Genomic DNA, 15,124 nt, shown 5'->3' on the forward strand with positions numbered 1-15,124 from the left:
TTCAACAGGTCTGTGATGGTGATCTCCTCGCCTTCAAATAGTCATGCTTAATTTTTCTATTTCGCCTTTTCTTCCTATTCCATTTTTAGGCAGTGAGTAGGATTGAAAGCGTAAACGCGTGGTGCGAGCAAGAATTAGCACAGGACGAGAAGGCGGAGGAGGAGTGGATGCCGGCGGACATAGAGGTAGTCGGATTTGTTGATCGATTGGTCTTCATCTTGATTAATCTCGCTCAGCGAGATTCGAAGGACGAGTCTTCACTTATGGAAAAGCATTGGTGGCGAACATTTTTGGAGGGATATCAATTTGCAGGCCATTTGTTGGTCAATGCGAAGTATTGGCTGCGTGAGTTGGTTAAGACAGTGTTGATCTTCTCCTTAATAAAATTATTTTTTTGGCAAACTGGGAACGATACCACGGATGTGATGCTTACTTCTGATACAATCTTTCAGAAAATATGAGGAAGACATTTCTTTTCACAATCTTTGGCATCATCGTCAATAGATGGATGTTTTGAAGCGCAGTTTGGTCTAGTATTCGAATGAGGTCCAAGTTTGAGGATAAAATACTTTTTTCCCCACCCCCAATTAAAATAAATCCAGGACTGCAACTGATTATGAATTTTAATCAACCAGCACACTTTAATGTCTTATTTTTCAAAATTGTCAATCTCGTGTCAGACCTATCGTTGAAGTTCATTTGCTGCTTTGCTAGTCTTTTATAGAGATGTTTGACAGCTCATTCCGATTATGAGACTGTCCCTAATCTAGTAGATGTTAGTTTCAATGAGTAAATGAACCGTTTTACAAACAACTTTTAAAACAACTGTAAACATAGTTGTTTTTACTGAAAGTTCCCTGCCGATTTTCTTCGACGGTTTCTGCATATGTTCATGATTTTAAGTAGCTTTCGATACACCATACAGTCTTAGTTGGATGGGGAAACGCTTCATTTCAATTTCCCATGTCGGATTTAAAGGCATTCCTAAATAAGTATTAGGCTACAGCATTAGAATTGTTTTCAAAAGCCAAAAAATGCTGTAAATATTTGACCATAGTTTTGACACTTTCATTAGTTTATGTACTAAAATGACTTACTTATCCCTAAACGATCCAATTTAGCATCGTTTTCAGCAGTTTCCTCCCTACTCACTTCATTTTTCTTTTTCTGACTAAAGCTGTAGCCTCAGACGAGCATTCTTTGCCCTCGCACCTTCTGGCCACAGCCCGTTTGGCACTCGCTGCTCGTGATGACTCAGGGGCTCTTGATTTGGAGAGAATCTCATCCTTTGAACCCTTTCATCCACACCAGCAGCTAAAAGCGGTACCGGTGGTTGGAAGGAAACAGTGTTTCGATGTCTACCGAGATCCTATCCCTAAGACGGAAGCAAAGAAGGCGCATGCCGTAATGGTTGCTATTCGAGCGAGGGTCGTGGAAGTGCTCCAGGAATGGCCTGAACATCCAGCTCTCTTAAAAGTGTGTTTAATCATTACGAATTTTTGGTCCATTGTATTACAAAATCGTTAGCTCAGCTTTTACGTAGATGTGATTTTGAACCGCCTGTTTGCACACAAAGACCAGCTTATCAGAGGTACTCTATATCAATTACATATTCTTGAATGGGTACGCAAAGTCGGCTCGTCTTCTGTTCGTCATTCTAAAACAAATAACATTCTTTTTGCTTGCCTATGATTAAGAAGTGATATCGTTGGGGGTGTTTTGTGCTTTTAGTAAATCAAACAAGGGTTGAAAATCGGTGGGCAAAGATGGAATGATGCTTTTGTCCTATTTCCTTATACTTCATAGCAGTAAGAATTCGTAGGGTGCTGCGCATCTTCCTATATAATTCAAATGATGATATAGGATTTATGGTCTGAATTGAATTAAATTGCAAAGCAGATTGGGAAGATTGACTCTGAAGTTAGGATTTTTGGAAACCTATTCACTTTTCTACTCTCCAGCATGATCTGATCTGATCTAAGCCGATAAGTTGAGTCTGTAATGCCAGGATAAAGTTAATTTTTTTCTCTCCACCTGAGTTGTTTTTGTTCCTTCGTTTGAGCAAAGCCACTAGTTTTTTGACACAAAAGTTGCCTAAATGAATCCAAAAATTGCCTCTTCCCCTCCCTTCAGATCATTACAGTGCTTAATCGGATATGTACTTTTGGTATGAGAGATTGTCTCACCAAGTACATCACTGCCTTTGAGATGCTACTCGCCGAGATGCAGGTAAGCTAGCCTTCTCCTTCTCCCTGGCTCTTCCTCTCTGCAATCATTTATCACCTTTTGGTGTGCTTTTGAAGGAGTGGGAGAAAAATGCTGCTCGACACGTCTCGTTGTCCACCGTCTTCAAGTCGGTGTGTGATCTCCTCGTAGACTGGCGCAAACTGGAGCTAAGGTGACTGGTTACTTTGAGGGACTTTTTTTCTATTCACTGAGAAGGAACTATTGGTTTTTAGAGAGAAAGTAGTTGACTTTCTATCTTAAGATTGATGAGATAAAAAATATACAACTTTATCTCTCGAGGGGCGGCATTTCTTTGGGAATTCAGTATGGTCAAGACTCACCGCAATATTTTCGAATGAGTTTTTTTAAATGATAAATCACACCATTAATTTTTTCCAAAATTATTTAAATTTAATATAGAATCTCGGAATTTTATTGGAGGTTCAGAAACGTCCCGAAATTTCTGTCGTATTTTTTTTCATACATTTTGGGCTTTTGGGTTACACTTTCTATAATTCAGTTACATGCTAGACTCAAAAAACCAACTTAGGAATCCCACGATAAATGATTTACAAGTGTTTTTTATTTGGATTTGATCCAAGTCACTTTGATGTTGCCCGCTTAATGTTTAATTTCACGTGGCCAAAATCTTGTTGTTATACGTCGCCTTGTAAATGTTCACATTTAGAACCTAAACCAGTTCTACAGAATACCCTTTTTGGAGCTTGTCATAATGGAAGTTTTGGCTTAATCATAAAACAACGATTAGTTATTTTATATTCAAAATAAATTTCCTCAATATTACTAGGGTGTTATGGATTTTTCTCGATAAGTTGGAATATTTTGGCATAGGATCGGTGTTGAAAGCTACGTTTTTCAGCAAGGCATTGATTTTAGCTAAGATTTTACTTAAGAAGAATGTTATTAGCATGCCTGTTTAAAGAATGAGGCCCTTGTATAGTCGCTCTGTTGTGCATTTGCGTTTTTCATCGTTGAAATGCCTATAAATTTTCTAATTTCGTTTTTAGTCATGGTAATTTCTCAATAAATCATAAACTTTTCTAACTTAACTTTTATAATCTTTTATTTGTCACCATTCTTAGAATATTCTTTCATTCATGCTCGTAAAAGGTTCTTTATGAACAAGAAATACAGGTTTATTCACTGAGTCATTTAACACCTTCTGCTCCTTTCTGATGTCACTTTCCTGTTTGTGAAAAAACTGAACTTGACACTATCGTATTTGGGCTATCACATCATACTCAGCAATTCTAAAATGGTTTTCTCTAAACTCAGCCGTAAATGTTATCTATCTGCTCCAATTTTGCAGATGCTGGATGGCGGCGTTGGACGCTGCCACAGAAGCCTCAGCAGATCGTTGCGCCCCCCTCTGGTTCCACCTTCAGGACGTCTTCCTGCAGCCTACTAGCGCTTCTTCCGCCGCCATTGCCAATAACCTCGTGAAAAAGCAGTGCCAAGTTCTGCTAGAGTTCATGGAAAATGGTCCGATAGGCGAATTCCATGCTCGTTGGCGTCTCCTGGCCGCTCTTCACAGCGCTCTCGCCGTCTGGCCTGGCCTTTCAGACACTCGTGAGTTCCGTTTCACCAATTTAAATCTCTTGATTTCAGGTAGATTTAGGATACGGGAGCGGCGCTTTATGTTCCCGTGATACATGAATCATCCAGATGTTAATGTTGCGCGCATTTATTCGGAATAGTGGACTGAACGTAACATTTAGTTTGGCTTATTTGCCTTTGTTTCAGATCGAATGGCAGCTCGAAAGATAGTGGGAAATGTAGTTTGGTTCTACGGTCAATTTATCCCCCACGTGGATAAGTCTCTACTCGATCAGCAAAAGCCCATTCGTGAGAAGATGAAAAACTTCATATCTGTTATGAAGTGGGGTGATTATATCAGCTTCTGGACCATGAAGGAAAATGTTGATCGATGCAAGCGTACTATTCACAAGCATGTGCGTATTCGTATTATTAAGGCTTATCTCCTTTTTTAATGCCCTTCAACTTCTCTTCGGCTTCCTTTAGATCCGTACGTGGGAGGGAGTTTTGCGTCAGTCGGTGAAACCCTGTTTTGAAGCTTCGATAAGGACGTCAATCGAAGTTCCCATTCCTGACACTGCGCTCTCTCTTCTAGAAAATGTACAGACGGTTGAGGACCAAGATTATGGCATTTTCCAGCTTTCAACTGAGTTACAGAGGTGGCTGTCAATGATAGGGAATGAGAGGGAATTACCTATTAATATTATGTAAGCTTAGACAGTTAAATGCTGGCTTTTCTATTTACTGTAGATTTCTAACTGAGCTGATATATTCACTCTGCTTTAGGTTTCAGGTGATTTATATTCCCCATACGCCTTAGATTGCACCAAAATCTATATTCGTTTACGAACTCTATCAGTCAACCGTTGAAAATAGTCTTTGTTGATACATTCATTTTAATGACTGCTAAGTTTGCTTCAAATTCGCACAGGAATTACATGTTGGTAACACTTCTAGGCAACTATTCACTGGGATTATTTTAAAGTCCAACGTTATCCACAACAGATCCTTGATTGTTAATCTGAACGACGGAATTTTAAACCCAATAATTAGCACTTTAACCATGGATTGAGATTCGCGTTCATTTCAGAGCAGTATTGGCAGATAAATTTGCTGTAGCTGACAAGTTCTATTTATCGATTTCAGACGACTACCTGTTTTGATAAAACGTTTCAAAGACCATGTTTCCCAAATTGCAAAGAAAGCCTCCTGTCTCTCATGGATGCGTCAATTGCGAGACTCTCTCGAAGACTGGATGCTCCGTGTGAAGGAGTTGTCGCGCTCCACACAACAACTTGACTTCGAATCGCCATCCCAAGCGGCTCTAATTGCGGTCTTGAAAGAGAAGGAAGGAGGTGGTCAATCTGGCAAAGGCAAATCCACACAAGTGGACGAAGAGGAAATGCAAAAGGCAAAGAACTGGATCAGTCGATACTATGCCCTTCAACAGAGCAAAAAACTTGCTCTCAATGACTGGTTTCGTTTATCGTTTGGTCATAGGCGTTTGGCTGCCGCCTCCCTTTCGAAAAAGTATGTCTTATGAGTAATTGGTACCCATTTGTATATTGCAATTATGCTACCTTATTTGTAGACTCGAGATTGGGCACACGTCGAGTGACGATTCATCTGATGAAAAATTTAACGAACTGGCCACCACGGAGGTTGAAGGCACTGATCACCAAGGCGACATCTGCCTAGGCCTATCCTATCGTCGGGGTCTCAGAAAAAGCCTTTTTGCGAAACCGCGGGGTCTTTTGCTATCGGAATTGGGCGGTGATCTTTGGGCTTTCTATATGAACTCTCCACCTATCTCCATATATCAACTGGATCAACTTATTTCTTCGAAGAGTATCCATAACCTGTGAGCATTCTAAAGTTCAATGAAGTACTAACTTGATTGACATCCTTTATACTTCAATCTCTCTTCAGTCAAAAGTCGGCGTTGGAGATCCTCGCTCGGCTAATTTCTCTTCGATCTGGTTTACCGCAACATCCAGAGAATCCCGAAGTTGTCAACGATCTCGGAGGTCGTGAAGGTGTGGAGCGTCTTCTTGGGTCACTTGACGATATCCTAGCCAACTGTGCTGGCGATTTCGAACCACTCGGTAATCTCTATTCAATCTTCCAAAAGCTTAAAAGTCGTGTCGAAGAGATTCACACCTCCTATTGTGAGGGCTCAACGATAGATACAATCCCACTTTGCTCCAGTCAAGTGATGCGAAAGTTAAAGGTGTGTGGTTAGTTTTGGTGGAGCTGTTGTATTTTTCTGTCGTTAATTTACTTTATTCCTTTTCTACAGGCTTCGCGTCAGAGAATAGCTACTCTCGCATCTGTATGTGTTCAGCAATGGATTAGGTTCTCCGAAACATGTTCTAGCCTCTCAACCCAACCTTCAGAGAGTCTTAAGCACCTTCTTCATGCTAATTCCGAGTACCTCCCTGTGGAATCGCGGTCTTGTGATCTGCCAAGAGCTTTAATTGATTTCCGCCCCCGATTGGAAGAAATTGCATGTCGCTTGGATCAACGCATCCCGCAAGCATGCATCGCAATCACCGGAGATGTCATCAACCAACAGAAACTACTCCAGACAGCCTCAGACGACTTCCTGCAATGTTGTCAGGAGATTGACTCACAAACTTGCCCGAATACGACCCTCCTCTCAGGTCTTCTTTCCGTAGCTGAGTCCATTTCCACCGAAGTCAAGATCTCCGGTAATCTTATCACCTCATCTGCGTCGACTTCCGCCATCTCCACCTCATTTGAAAACCGCATAAATTCTCTTATCACCAAGGTTCTGATTAGTCTTCAAGATCTCAAACACATTGATAAGGGTGTTGAGGCGGGGAGAGGCATCATTAATCAAATGACAGCCTGTATCTCCACTCTGCAAACTATCTGTTTTGCTAGACTAGAAACTCTTGTCACCAGTCTCGAGCATCTCTTCCCCTCGTCTTCTGATGATATCCTTCATCTTCAATGTCTTATCCCTCTTCTTGCCTCCCTCCTCAACGCCATGTCTCTTCGTCTCCGACATCTCTTCGCTCTTCTGATTTCATGGCTCAGCCTCGGCGAGTTTCTCGCTCGGGTGGCCTTCCGTCTTCTTAACGATGGTTTCTGCAAACCTGCAGCTCTTTCCAAAGCCACAGCAGCAAATGAGCAGCTCACGAAAGAGGGATCAGCAGCTGGCGACTCAGCTTTTGGTGCCGAAAACGGCAAAAATGACGGTTGTACGAGTCTCAACGCGGAGGGTGTGGATGCCAGTGGTGCCAAAGACGTCACCAAGGATTTGGAGTCTCAAGAGCAAATCGAGGGCACTATGGATCAACAAAGCCAAGCATCGAAGGATGAGAAGTTGCCCCAACCTGATTGGGGAGAGGAGGGAATTGAAGTGCCTGATGACTTCGACGGAGCACTGGACGATGGTAGTGGATGGGAGAAGAGTCCTGAGGCTAAGGACGATGATGAAAGCGGTCTTCAGGGCATTGATGAACAGATGGGTGAGACCGGTGATGAACCCGACGAATTAAATCAGGAGATGTGGGCCTCTGATGGCGAAGAGGATGATGAGAACGAGGAAGAAGAGCGTAAGAATGCTGATCTTGATGGAGGAGGGGTTAAGGATCGTGGAGGTCCTAAGTCAAAGGGATCGAAATCGACGGCAGTGGATGTGAATTCACAAAATGGTGACGACAAGTCTTGTGAAGATACAATGGATGTTGAGAATGAGGCGGAGGAAATTGACGATGCTACCAACACAACGACCACCGCTGCTGTCGACGCTTCAGTAACTGCAAAAGCTGGTGAAACCGAAACAGTTGCTGGTGATGAGAAAGAGAACGAAGGTAGTGCTTCAGAGGCAATGAAGCAGGCAGAACAGGTACTGGCTCAACAGGAGGCGGAATTGATGGAAACCGAGAAGGAAAGTGGGGAAATAGGGGAAGACATGATGGAGGAGTTTGGTGAGAACATGGACCTTCAACCGAACCCAGATGACTTTGAGGATATAGGGGGTGAGCTGTATTTCTGTTATCACCTTATAATTTTAAATTTCTTTTTCAACAGATTCCCAAACTCCTGAAGAAATTGATTTGAAAGCTCACTCCATGGAGGTAGATGATGAACCCGAAGATAGAGAGCCAAGTGAAATAAATTTGGACAAAAACAGGAGTGAGTTGCCCACTCAAAGGCTTTTTTCATTTTTTTTTTTTTCTGCTTAAATTTTTGACTTTTTTCTACAGAAGCAGAAGATTCGATGCCTCCGGATGAGAGGTTTATTTCAGAGTATTATCCTGGCGCTGGTGACCTGAACACTGGCAATGTGAGTATTTTTTGGAATCTTTACACAGTTATCGGGTCTTAGCTATTTGCCGTTTTTTCTGATTCGCAGACCGGAGCCTACGATCAAAATTTTGGTGCGAATGAGGTAAGTCATCTTTTCAGTGACAGTTCTTGCATCTACAAAAACGTCAAATTTTTCTTAAATAAATTGGATGTTTCGAGAATGGATTGTCGCAAGTATCTTAAGAATTAGTCTTCAAATTAACTCTCAAAATAATGCTTTAATAATAGGTTACCGTTAAGGAAGCCTAGTTGTTCCTAATGAATGATCAAATTACTATGTTAAAAGCCAATTATGAAATTCGAAGTAGTAATTAATTTCAGTTTATTCGGAGGTTAGTGTTTCCATTCTGCGAATGATTTAATGGTGGAATTTTCCATCTGTGACTTATTACCAAATGATTTTTTGTAGAAAATATTAGTTCTGTAGTACCTGTAGCATGATTCCTCTTTTAATTCTTCAGTTTACTGATAAAACGATTGTTGAAAGATTGGAGGGCCAATTTTTATTTTTCCTGTTCCGTTGTAACTCTGAAGTGGTGAAATCATTTATTGTGGAGCCTTTTTTTCAGAACCAAGAGGAAGTGGTTACAGCAGATATTAGTAGCATGGGCGAAGGCTCTCAGGGCAATGAGGAAAATCAAAAATCAACAACCAGTGCCTCGGGGAATACTGCTGGTCAGTCCTCTACGGGGCTGTCCTCAACACCTAACCATGGAGCGCTTTCAGAAACCTTCAATCGGCGTCAACAGGGTCCACGACCAACCTCTGATCAACGAACCACCCTGAACGAAAAACCGCAGCAGCAGCCTCTTTGCCAGGTAGAGAGATGAGGGTTATTATTTTGAACATTGCCAATAGTTTTATTTAGGTTTATTTACAGCGTTCAACACAATTCATCGAATGCAAGTCCCTATCAACCAATGTGATGTTGAATTATGCATAAAATTGTTAAGGTAGCTTTTCTAAGCACATCATCACAGGTTCTTTTTTCAACCAGCATGTGGTCATTCTTAAAACGCAAGAAAACACCATCCATTGTATCTGCTTCATGTATGCACTTTCATCGGTTTCCAGGCGGAGATTCTGGAGGCCCAGACAGAGGCTTCTCCAACAAAGGACGCGGAAAGAGAGGCGGGAGAAGGCAGTGCGGTGCAACACGTTGCAGACGAGGCAGCAGCGAAGGCGACGCTACTCACAGCCTTCGACTCCGCCACCGATGCCCAACAAGAAGAGAGAAAGGATGTCGGCATGGGCGAAAACAATGATCAGGCTGAGCCCGGTGCTGATCCCGAGCAACAGCTACCAATGCCATCGGACGACGTCGATCCTACTGTTTTGGAGGTGAGGAGCTTAAGGCTGCGCATACTTGTTTCATGTGCCGTTGATTTTTATTGGAAGAGAGATAGTACCAAACTTTTCCGGCTTTTGTTTGCTTTCATACACCAGCCAAGTCTTTAAATAGGCCAAAATTTTGAGAATATCAGTAAGCAGACGAATCTTCCTTAAAATCACCTCAAAATGACTTTAAACTTGGATGGGTGGAAGCATTCATTCTTGGAGTGTTTATTCGACACGAAGGATGGTCATGTTGGATATATCTAGTGCTCACTTTTGTTGAAGTGAATTTGGAAGACATGTTAATAGCTCAAAGGAAATGTGCTCTTTCGGGTTATGGTGACGGCGAGGCTGTTTTTATGTCAAATTTTCAACGCTTCTGTTAGTAGTAGTAAGATGAAACTCCCTGCAGTGACCGATTGGTAAGACTGCCCTTTTCCGTTAGATAACCAGCAATTTTTAGTCTGGAGCGGTAAGGTAAGCATAAACAAAGCTCGATTAATACTTTTACCATCATCTTTTAATTCAGTCCAACCCTCATCTCGCTCCTGACAAATCACTAAAAACCACGAAGGAAGAGAGTAACCAAGAGAGTTTAAAAGCCAGCGGCATCGATGTGCCAACTTTACCGAAACTCGACATGGAGATGGTCGCTACCCTTGGCGCCCAGCGACCCCCTGAGTCGTTCTTTAACACCAACCTTGCCATACCACCACCTGCCCAACAGCTGCTGGAGGCACCCTGGGTGGCGCCACTGCCACCATCTCTGCGGCGCCATAGTGGTTGTCATGACGACGACGTCGAAGAACGCGAGGCTCTGTCGGCCGCTGCGGCACTTGACTGGCGCACCTGTGTGGCGCGCTCCTACGCCCTCTCGGTGAGGCTTTGCGAGGCCCTCCGGCTGGTCCTTGAACCCACTCGCGCTTCCCGCATGAAAGGTGATTTTCGCACAGGAAAGAGACTCAATATGCGTAAGGTTGGTTGAAGGAAAATCCTGAAAGCCGTTTAAAAACACCCAAGTGTATGATTTGATATTTACTACATTTTGATTTGAGAATGTACTTACTGGTTAAGGTTAGTGGTGGATTAATCTTAGCCAATGCATGGTATCGAATTGCTATCTAAGAACTCTTTTAAGATTTGACATCAAGTACTGAAGATCGGTTGAGTTTATGGTCCCCTATCATTTGGAACTTTGAGAATCTATTCAGGAAAGCTAAAACTTCTTATTTGGTACTTTGTTCGCTTTAAGCGATGATTGCATTTACCGATGTGCCCTGTATTGCAAACTTCTCTTGAGTAAATCATCAAGCAACTTATTGTGGTTTTCATATCCTGAACCCACCTGTATTGCAGATAATTCCCTACCTGGCGAGTCAGTTCCGGAAGGACAAAATTTGGATGCGTCGAACACAGCCCAACCAACGAGATTACCGGATCCTCATTGCGGTGGACAACTCCTCCTCTATGGCAGACAACCTCTGCAAGCAGGTAGGTCATGCATCTTTGTTCCTCTCTTCACTCCACCATCTCCGATCCATTCTCATTATTCTCTTCCTTATCTAAAGATGACTTTCGAAGCGTTGGCTACGGTGATAAATGCATTAAACCTCCTTGAAGCTGGGAAAATTGGTGTCTGCAGGTGAGTTGCCTTAAGCAGCCAATTTATCTGTTCTACATTTACAAGATCTTGTGTTTATAATGCTGCTTTCAAATACGGACTGCTGATTTTTAAACAAAGCGAATGATGCGATAACTTTCGTTCTTTTCATGCTTGAGTTCTATTAAAAAGGATTTTTTTTACGTCCAATGTACTTGATAGTCGTTTTGTTGGTGCATCAATCTTATTGAAAAATCACTTAACCCATAACGTTTTTAACAATTCATAGTAAACTCACTTTTTTATACCAGGTGAACATGGACTAGTGCTTGTTACTTTGGTATCAAATTTCAGCATTAACAAGACACTAAAGCGTACATTCGGGCATGTTAATTCACTGAAGTGATTTGTCTTTGAGGCTTTCCCAACACTTTTGATTATTCCATTAGAACTTAAAACTCCCAGAGCTTTTAATTGTTTAGGTGAAATTCATTAAAATCAGCAGAGCATGTTATTGTGACTACTATTAAATTAATTCTGAGCCCAAGTAAATGTTTTTTCGTCAAATATCTATCATGCACATCCCAGAAAGGGGCGTATAACTGTCGCTCCCACCTTGCAGCTTTGGTGAGTCGGTAGAGGTGGTGCACGGGCTGGGTGAGCCGTGGACCAACGAGATGGGCGCTGCAATGCTGCCCAAATTCGACTTCAAGCAGGCACGCACTTCACTCACCCAGGTTGGTTACCAGTCGGACTATTTACCACGGCTAACTTCGCTGTGATTAGCAGCCAATATTACCCACTGCGATTTTATTAATAGGGTAATGGTTTATATACCCAGTGAATTTACCTGTCAAGTAGGTTTTGAAAGCGAATGTATGTTCCCCTCTTGTAAGCTATGAATATAAAGATAACTGTATGGTGTAATGAGCGGTTCCACCTTTATCTGAATTTTGAAGGCAGAGAAGACTCGTAGGAATACCTTTCAAATGGATCAGGACAAATTTGCCTTTATTGGCAAGGTTTCAAATAATATTTCGCAAGGAAAGGCGTTCTTGAAAGTGTCTTTTGAGGTGAAATCCCAGCATTGTCCGGCTGTCTACTTCCACATTGTATACCAAGGAAATTAAGTCCGCTCACATCCCCGATTTATGCAATTAAACATAATCACTTAAAAAACAGCTCGAGTTTATGTGTCTAGAGCCTACTACACAACTTCAGAAGTAAACACACAAGCACGGACACGGAGGGTCATTGATTGCTGCTAACTTTTTGTGATCTTAATTAAAAGATTGGGGAAAATAAACGCTTCAGAGTAGAGACCTTTACTGCCCCAACTTTGAGTTTTCCTCGGAGCACTGTGCACGTCTCTGAGGTTTTGGGGTACACGCCCGCGTGCATGAATGTCCTCCCAAACTACGCGGTGTCCTCGCAAAATGTTTCCCAATCAGGACCGAAGCAATGGAAGCGTCGTGCGAATGTGTCTATATTGTCGAGAACTAGCTGCAGAGGGGGGAAATTTAGATTCTTTATGTAGAAACTTCTAGAACTCCAAAATTGGAACATCTTTCGGGATTGTAAATGTGCCCAGCATTAGGCAATTCATTTTTCCAAATGCGTTTGCGTCGGTGCCAAATACACGAAAAACTTATCCCAATACATTAAAGTCATTGTTTTCGCACACTTCACGAATAAGTTGTCTTTTACGGGTCCCTGTCTTTTCTGTAACGATTTCGCCTCATTAAAGCAGCTCACCATCTAGACTATTCCATTTTTTGTTTTTTCGTATAAGTGCGGGGAATTCGTCTACGAGTTATGCACAATGACCACGAACCTTTGAATCGCCTTTAATTCTCCCAATTCGTCTTCAAATTAGGGACCATTCAAAACATTTTAACATCAATTTTGTTAAACCGGCATGATTCCCCTTACTAGTATTCGATAAATCGCATTCACTCGCCTATTTTGTTTTTTAGCTGCTGATGGCGGCGGTGGCGCTGATGCAGGTAGCAGGCGAAGGTAGCGGTGGAGGACAGGGTACTGCTGCGAGCCAGCTCCTCCTCATCCTCTCTGACGGCGTCTTCTCTGAGGATCCTCAGAGCTCCACTCTTCAGGCCGCAGTTCGACTCGCTCGCGATCACCGACTTTTCGTCGTCTGCATCATCATCGACGATGTTAAGAAGAAGGTGCCTCATATTATATTCTTTGTCTTCTTGATCTGTGCCCTCCGGTGGAAAAAACCTCTAATTTCGTTTTATGCTTGTGCTACTCAATTTTCAAATCAGATCGAAGTTTACTTAACACCCGATTGAAGATTTCACATGCAAAAAATAGCGGTTTAAGGCATTAAATGTGGCTTTGAAGTGTTAATTTAATAGTGGAGCAGTTCATCCAGTGTACATTTTTGTGCTCAGTAATCAAGAAAAATTCTGATTCTGTTTTACGTAAAGTAACCTATTATTTAACAGTGAATTTATCAACTTATCCTTTTTGCCAAAACACTTTTCTGCATTAATACCTGACAGTGGCATCTTCATAGTGTTGATGCGTCTTAGTTTCTAAGTCAAGTTAGAGAATTTCTGCCACTTGATGGACCACCTCAGTGCCTATTTTTCGGCTTCGCTTCGAAGTAGTGTAAAGGCAAATGAATTGATTTGTTCGAATACGATACGTATCATATGTGAATCGCTTGATCTGGCGAAGAATTCACCTCCAGGCAATTCTCTACTGGCAAGGCTGGTTGGATTGCAGGATATTTAAATGCTTTCTTAATGTTTGTGAATACCGTGATCTCAACCTGCAATCCCAACTCTTTAGCTTATGGTTCTTTAGTTTGTGGCAAACCCGCTTATCTCAGTTTCAAGATACGATTTGCATTGGCGAAAATTGGCCCAATGGCATTCCATAAAAGAAATTGGCAACAATGCAATGTGGACCGATTTTGTGTTGTTTTGCGCTTTTTCCACTCATTTATGTAAAGAACTTCAATTGATTCTTATGATATTTAAAACTGGGGTTGTGCTGTGTAAGCCCTTGCAAAAATACCCCGAATTGCATGTCTGCGTAGAATTGTTAATTCAAAGCATTCAAGGTGTGCTGACATACAGATCGCTCGGTAATTGTGAGATACGCTGTTTGAAATTAATAAACTAAAATTTTACCCTTACCTTAGCAGACATTTTCATGTCGTGACATTTCAACTTTTCTGGGGCACAAAATACATCGCGTATTTTTCGGAGAGGCGTTCCCTAACTGAGCGGAAGAAACGACTTAAATTGAGTTCTCTCCCGCCCTCAACTAACTGGCGCTTGGTTTCTTGTTAGTCTTCATTGAAAGCGAGATCACCTCTCTCCGAATAATACACTCTTAGCACATCCAAACCTTCCCATTGTAACCGCATATCCTTTCCCTACCCCAAACAGCACTCCATATTCGATTTACGGCGCTATACAGGGCCAGGCCAACTGACGCCCTACATGGACTTTTTCCCGTTGCCCTTCTACCTCGTCTTGCGCGACGTCACTGCGCTGCCTCAGCTGCTTGCCGAGGCGTTGCGCCAGTGGTTTGAGCTTGCTTCTACCAATGCCGGTGGGAATGGCGCAGGCTCAGCACCATTTATTCCATTGTAGAGTGTATTTCATGCATACTGCATCTTATCGCCTCCTTGTATCATGTAGAATCAAATGACTTTAAACTTTAAGTTCGCATGCATGGCATCTTCATCTATTTGGGGGGAAGTCGAAAGTTTAAACAATAGCATAGGTAGCTCTCCACAATAATTGGGACTTTTCTACGTTGGAGCTCCGCAAGTCGTCCTCCCGTTGTCACTGCAGCACCACAGTTACTGAGGTTCGTTCTTTGTTTCTCGTGCTTCCGTCTTCCATGCATTTGGTCCACAGGGCAGCGATAAGTACCAGGGCCATACGATCAGCTTGATATCGCATTGTATCGCACTCAAAATGTCAGGTAAAAGAAGTGTAGATGTTCCTGCCACATGATTTTGACTGGGCTCTAACTTTGTAAACCCTGGAAATGTATTGAAATTACCAAGTCAACCCTTTCGTC

The 15,124-nt window shown here is 42.2% G+C and overlaps 1 protein-coding gene across 1 annotated transcript; it reads left to right on the plus strand. All coding sequences in view use genetic code 11, as the record gives it.

Annotated features, from left to right (window-relative positions):
- Positions 1–167: 167 nt before the first annotated feature.
- EGR_00629 (Midasin) lies at positions 168–14,688 on the plus strand (the record flags this gene model as incomplete). The annotated part of the gene is made up of 22 exons (XM_024489878.1): positions 168–345; positions 1,178–1,476; positions 2,134–2,229; positions 2,304–2,398; positions 3,557–3,816; positions 3,991–4,199; positions 4,270–4,490; positions 4,930–5,313; positions 5,375–5,644; positions 5,713–6,013; positions 6,083–7,793; positions 7,846–7,950; positions 8,022–8,101; positions 8,171–8,206; positions 8,694–8,942; positions 9,199–9,465; positions 9,989–10,435; positions 10,816–10,950; positions 11,028–11,101; positions 11,682–11,796; positions 13,036–13,245; positions 14,482–14,688. The coding sequence occupies 22 exons, from the start codon at positions 168–170 to the stop codon at positions 14,686–14,688; spliced, it is 5,949 nt and encodes a 1,982-aa protein (XP_024355875.1).
- Positions 14,689–15,124: the final 436 nt, after the last annotated feature.

The sequence above is a fragment of the Echinococcus granulosus genome, assembly GCF_000524195.1.
Source record: "Echinococcus granulosus chromosome Unknown EG_S00002, whole genome shotgun sequence".
Lineage (NCBI taxonomy): Eukaryota > Metazoa > Platyhelminthes > Cestoda > Cyclophyllidea > Taeniidae > Echinococcus > Echinococcus granulosus.